The following is a 6,842-nucleotide window of genomic DNA, read 5'->3' on the forward strand; positions in this document are numbered from 1 at the left end:
CACTATGCAAAAATGGAATCCAGCTTTGTTTCCCTCTTCTTAAGAATTCAAATGTGATTGCTTTGTAGGAACATCTGGGGTAGTTTAGATGTTTCTGGGTTGTTTTGCTCTTCACGTTACAAAGTTGTGCTTCTGGGTGATACTGAGAAATCTGATTATTCCAATTCATACATTAGAACCTTCTGTTGCATCATGTTCTTAAAATGCAAAGCCAGAGCCACGTTCATTCATAATTCAGTGCTGCTCCATGGGTCAGACACTCTCAAGGGCTAACTCGAGCTTCTGCTTAACATCTCCTGCTTCTTCAGGAGTATTTTTAATATTTGGAGATAATTATGTGTGTAGAGGCAGATCTAAGCAGAGCTTCTGCTGTTTCTTGCAGTAATTTGTCTGGGAAGCAGGAGTAGGCAGAAAATTTAGATACAATAGAAACTGAGGAAAAAAAAATCAGCACAGTATATTAACTTTGGTACTTTAAAGCTACGAAATGTGTTTTTCCCATGCCCTTTAAGCAAAGATCTTGTAAAATCGTTAAAATACCTAGCAATAAAGAAAAAAGGTCTTGTCTGAGAGAGGATTCCTGTCTGGTTGATTCAAAATCCAGATGACTGTGCAGCCTTTCTTCTTACAGACATAGCCTGTGGTCAGCAAGGAGAATTTGTGATATGCTGTTCTCTTTACTAGCACCGTTTATTTCCCAGCAGTTTCTTTTCCAGGAGAGTTCTCTATGGGGGAGCCTATGTAGAACTTTGTTGCTGTTGGACGGCTGTGACTTCAGGAACCACAGGAGGATGTGGTAGCTTGCAGAAATGGGTTGGATGCATTTTCTGCAGGGAAAGAGGGGCTGGTGTCTTGAGTAGGTCCCAAAAGAAAAGCCTTGTCTGGCGTGTTGTGGTCGTATGATGGGTTGATGCTGCACGGCCCAGTCACCCCCTCTTTCCCTTTCACTCTACCCTGTGGTTATGATCAGCCCCAGTAAAGTGGAGGTGATATTCTGGAGTGTAGATTTCAACTAGCAGAATGCCATTTTAGCCTATTAAAGCATGTTTTCTTTTACTTTCAGCAAAGATCAACGATCTGGTCTCTTCCACTTACAAGACAATAAAAACAAAGCTGCCATCAACATTACGAAGCATGTCATTATACTTGTCCAATAAAGACACAGAATTAATTTTGTTTAAACCAGTTAGGGTGAGTATTGCTAGACGTACTTCAGCATGTTTTCCTTTAAGTGTTGGGCCTTCTTTTAGTTAAGGACTTTAAATACGTTTTGTGGGATCGTTCACCTTATATTTTTGTGTGTGTATGGTTATATATATAATATAGCTATATAAATGTATGTATGCATATATTTATAAGTGTATATATACAGACATGCATACATACACATATCTGTAGAGTTATTCTAGGCTACCAGTCCAGCCAGTAAACACATGACAAATACCATGCACATGTAATAGTGAACAGACTCTTACAGTCAATGCGGTGTCCCTGATCTGAGAAGCCTGTTGAAAAGACACATGAAATGGGGGTTGGGAAAAAAGGGAAAATCTAATAATATGTTTTATAATGATATGTTTAAGCTTAAAAAAAAACCAACCAAAAAACTGTCCAGCTCTTCATTGTACTCAGCCTACATAACACACACACGTTACAGGGAAGCAACTGGTTCTGTTCATTCTGCACATCTTCCAATTGGCACCATACAAGCTACTATAAAGAAAATTAACACTGTTCCAGCCAAAACCAGTACAACTTGGTCAGTTATGCATGGGCAGAAGCACTAGAGGCAGAGAGGATGATACAGATTCAATGGGAGACCCACTGTAAACCCACCGGAAAGAATCAAGCTTAAGTTTTAAGCTTCCAGGTTAAGTTTGTAGGACTCGGTGTTTCAGCTTAGCCCATCTTAGCTGAAGTTTTTATCTCACAGCCAACATGGGTTCCTTATGGCTGTTTTGGGGCTCGTTTTAAAAGAAAAGCACTTAAAGCTCGACTGCTTCTCCCTACGTGGTCCACTTCAGTAGCTATTCCATGTACATTGTGCTTATTCTGGTTCATGTTTGAGATGGGTGTTGTGTTTTTTAATACTGAGGTTTTTCTTCTTTCCTTTAAAAGAATAATATTCAGCAAATGTTCCAGAAACTCCATGCTTTGTTAAAGGAAGAATTTAGTAATGAAGATCTCCAGATCATAGCTTGCCCTTCAATGGAACAGGTATATATTGAGGCTCCCTGTTTTATCAGTCGCTCTTTCATGTGACTGGCTTTTTTTAAACATTAATTTTTCATTTTTAGTATTTTCGGTGTTCAGAATCCTTACTTATTTATTATCCCTCTTAGTCCTGGATGGTTAAACTCAGGGCTTCATCTGAATTCTAGGCTCTCAGCTAAAAGGGGGTTTTGTTTGGTTTTTCTATGAATATCCAATAGAGTTGTTAAACTGAAGGTGGTGATTGATGTTGCTGGGGATTGAGTTGTACAACATCATGGCAGAGTCTTGCCATTTCTGGGCATTGTCTTTTCAGAGAGATACCAAAGCTGGTGAATACGCTTTATAAAAGCCTCTGTGTGTGAAGGCAGTCTTGCTTTTGACAAATACAAGAAGCAGCAACTTTTACATTTAGGAAGCATGAGAAAGAATTGCAAGGGTTCATTTGAAGTAAATTGCATTGAGAAAATGTGCAGATGTTTATGGAAATGTAACCCTATATGATTGGGGTTAAGAATTCCGTGTATTAGGATGCTCTGACAGAAACCAAGCAGGTTTTTAAAAATCTCACTTTAACCTGAGTGGTCCAGGGAATGTGGATAGAATTGTGATTGTCCCAGGATGCCAATATTTAAACAGATAATCTAGTTTACGGATTAGAGGACATTACCTGCAGTGAATGTGGCCACAGGGACGTGTGATAATTATCCTGGAGCACAGAGTGGGAGTGATGCCTTTAGAAGGAGGTGGGGTTATCCTAGAGAGGATGGCTTCCTCTAATTGTTGGACAATCCCTAGAATCTGTTAATCCTTAGGATCACTTGTCCTACAAACTGAAGTGTATGGGAAACCATATTGTAATCTGTGGGAAACAAGTATTGCGAAGGATCCCAAATGTGTTTCAGATATCTAAGATTAATGTTAACATTTTTTGCCAGTGCACATATTTTTGGAATTCCTTGACAGCGCATGAAGTCATCTTAGAGACTTTGACACAGTAGGTTGTGACTGCTGAAATGACTAGTCAACATGGCCAACAATTGTATTTTAAAAAGCCTGTGGGTAGGCATTTGGCTGGAAATTTTGGCCGGTTGTTTTGTAGCTGTTTTCTGATTTGTCTAAGACTCTATGTGCTTCCTAGGAATCCTGTTTAAAGGTTAAAATATAAGACATCAGTTCTGAAACTTAGCTGCTCTGTCTAATGTAGGCTTTCCTTTCATCTTTCAGGTGAACTTACTTTTATCGATGTCCAAGTAGCCGAACAGTGAGGCTGCTTGAAATAAGCTTCAGCTGAATGCCAGGCAGTGAAGGGAATGCGAAGACATTTGCTTGAAGTAAACGAAGGATCCCACTGTGCAGTCCAGTCTGCATCAAAACTATCCAGGCTTAACCCTGTTTTAGGAAAAAAAGAAAAAAAAACAATTTTATTGATTTGTTAAAGGTCTTCCTGTTCATTGGCTTGGGGGGGGGGGAAGAAAACAAAACAAAAAACCCTTTGCTGATATGGAAGCTCAGTTACTGCCTTATCCAGATGTTTTCAAAGTTGAAATCCTGGTTTTTTTCATGTAAAAACCGTTCTTGCTTTCCTGTAATAAGGAGATGTATGCAGTGAAAAGCCGCACTTTCAAAGACACGCTGGAAATAAAGCGCAGGTAATCAAATGGGAACAGTAATAGGTATTTGCAAGGCTTGGAGATAAGCACATTGGTATGACAATATGACTTAAACAGGCATGCTCCAATTTTTCCTTAACTCCCCCGAAAATCCTGGTAATCCACCACGTGCTTGAATATAATTCAGAGGTTCTTAGTTGGGAAAACTTTATTTCCCGCATGTGAAGCATTTCTTGAAACACTGGATGTGCTGTTTTTCTTATACTGTTGTGATTGGGAGCTGTGAGTTCTGACCTGAAGTTTCATGCTGTAACCTTACTCCATGTAAACAATCTCAGTTCCTTGGGATTTGCAATGGAAAACTGTGCGATATAATTTCTGTTCTTTCTGAGGGAACTGCATGTTTTCAGATGCTTTACTGCAAAGTTTAGCATTGAGATTTTCAGGTACTTAGGCTTAGGTTAGAGTTGTTTTTTGGCCTTACCCAAGATCAAATGGTGGTGTGCATTGTTTAAAGTGGGGACTGGGACTGGCACTTGTACAGCCTTTGTGCGCTGGAGTAAGTACTACACTAAGGGGGTGTGGGGATGCCAGAAATTGAATGTGCATACCTGTCAAATCACCATTGTAAACAGGGGATAGGTACTCGGTAACTGGTAAACAATGCACGGTGTTCAGTATGCATGAATTGGTCGTTATTTCAGAAAGCTGAACGCTAAACACTTGGCCATTAATGGGATGAAACACTACGAGCAGCTTTAGGGTGTCTCAGTGTGTAAATCTTTATTGTGCAGCACTGCAAAAGAAAAATGGTGGTGACTTACATAGTGACTTACATGGCAGATTTTTAAGTTATTTATAAAACCTGTTCTGTAGTTTTAAATATGTAGAAATTTCCATGCACATCAGTGGTGTTTTGATTTAATAATTTTCCTGTAATAAATCACATGGCTGAAGAGTAAGGTGGTAGGATTTAAAGCTACCACGAGAAGTGTTGCAGCATTGGTGCTGAGGTACATAAATGGTACTCACAGGACCTTACATGACTCCTTAAAAATTAACTAAAGGAACTAACAAGGAAGAAAACTTGCCCTTTCATTTTACTTATGTAGAAATACAGGCTGTAAAATAATGTCCAGCGCATTGTAATATATGTATATTTGTTTTTTATAAAGTTTTACAGAAGGACTGCATGGTCGCTGTACAGAGTTATGACTGACTTAATACAGACATTGTACAGAAAAGATGTGAAGGGTAAACTGTTGCAGTTGTCACTCTTGTGCTTGGGATCTTTTTCTCTCAGTACCCAGACAGCTCTAGGACAGCTGGCTGAAAGATCAGAAGAGCAATCAGTTTATACAGCCTGTTTGCTGAACAAACATTTGTTTAAACATGTACAGTTTCAGATATTTACGTTTACAAATAGTGTAAATACTTTCAAAAGATTAATTTAAGATGCTTTATATTATCTGACTAGAAACTTGCTGTTTTTAATTTTTTTAAATAAAAATGTTGCCTCCTATTTTGGTCCAAGAGTAAAGCTTTATTCTGTAATCTGAGGCTTGTCTGTCAAGATAACTGTAATACAGAGACAATAAACATCCTGTAAGCACAGCCAGTGCATTGCTGAGAAGTGTTCTTTTTTAGCAGTAAGGAAATTGACTTTATTTGGCACAGATGTATACCTGAGTGCTGAATGTACAGCTAATTGTTAAAGTAATGCCTCTTTATGGTTATAATAAAAGTAAATTTGTATTTTCTTTACTGACAAACGATCTTGTGTGACTAAATGGGCTCTTTGCTTGCAATTTTGTTAGGGGGAAGAAACCACAACTGTAATATGAGAACATATTTTAACTAGTTGGCTTTTACTAAGAGAAAACTTGGGAGCTGGTGGCAGAAGTATTTGTATTTGAATTTGATTTGAGAAGTATTTGTATTTGATAGCTGTTCTTGTTGCCTGATTACTCATGGACTCATCTACCCATAGTTTCTCACTACCACATACTGTTCTTGTGGCCCTTGGTATTGTAGAAACACATCATCCAGAGGCTTGTGGTTTGTCCCCTGTAATGTCAGTGTAAAGCTTCCCTTCACCCTCCGGTTTTGACAATGTCATGTGAATGAACTAACGTGGGGAAAAACGCTCCTTTCTTGTGGAATTCAGCTTCTATCTGACTGGTATAGGGCAGCGATGTGTGACCATTGCTTCCTAGGCTTGGAACTTCCTAAAGAGGTTTGGCACTTTGGATTGTGTCTCATAAATGATGTGAATGCCAAAGCAGCTGGCCAGGCATTTATGCGTCTTTTTGTACAAAAATGATGCCTGCAGCATAGCTTATGCTGTGCCGGGTGTTTTCCAAGCAAAACCAATAGTCCCTTCCTCAAATTGGGCATGTTTGGTGTTGACAAAGTGATGTGGGTAGGAAAAGCGGAAAAAGCCTGTGCTGCTGAAGCAAGTGGTGGTGACTGCAGGTAGATCCAGCCCTGTGTCCACAAATGCTGCTTTCTCCTACCCTCATGCATTTTTATCCTCACTGAACACTAAAACCAAGCCAACACTATGGAGCAAATCAGATCCTTGATATAAAGACCTCTGAATAGAATTGAAAAAAGAAACAGTTGGCCACTTTCAGTGGTGGCCAACCATGCCACTAAGCCATGGGACTTACCATCTACCACCAACTGGAGCCCTGCCACCCAAGAGGCCCCTCATCTTCCCTCTCTTGGATTACCCCTGGTCCCTGTACCCAAGCTGCTGTTTGTCATCCCCTCTCCAACCAGCCTGGATGTCTCTGGCTGAGAGCCAAAGCGGGCTTGTCAGTCACACTTGGTACAAGAAGTTCCCAGAGTCCATAGGAAAGAAGCCGTCTCCTTCAAAGTGCTGGACACTCAGTGTATAACTCCACTGGTCATATGACGATCCATCAAGTGCTTTCAAATGAGACGAGCTTGGTGTTACAAGGACTTGATGTACAGGAAGATAGGCATTGTGAGCTTGAAAAAAGGAGCTTTATT

At 39.8% G+C, this 6,842-nt stretch overlaps 1 protein-coding gene across 2 annotated transcripts in view; it reads left to right on the plus strand.

Annotated features, from left to right (window-relative positions):
* COG3 (component of oligomeric golgi complex 3) overlaps positions 1-5,599 on the plus strand; it is a 31,173-nt gene extending 25,574 nt beyond the window's left edge. For both annotated transcript variants that reach the window (XM_075139467.1, XM_075139459.1), the window contains exons 21-23: positions 1,064-1,191; positions 2,119-2,217; positions 3,439-5,599. In XM_075139467.1, the coding sequence (XP_074995568.1) occupies positions 1,064-1,191; positions 2,119-2,217; positions 3,439-3,468 (257 nt within the window). In that variant the 3' untranslated portion in view covers positions 3,469-5,599. The remainder of the gene's footprint in view (positions 1-1,063; positions 1,192-2,118; positions 2,218-3,438) is intronic.
* The last annotated feature ends 1,243 nt before the right edge of the window (positions 5,600-6,842 follow it).

This window comes from Calonectris borealis, chromosome 1 (genome assembly GCF_964195595.1).
Source record: "Calonectris borealis chromosome 1, bCalBor7.hap1.2, whole genome shotgun sequence".
NCBI lineage: Eukaryota > Metazoa > Chordata > Aves > Procellariiformes > Procellariidae > Calonectris > Calonectris borealis.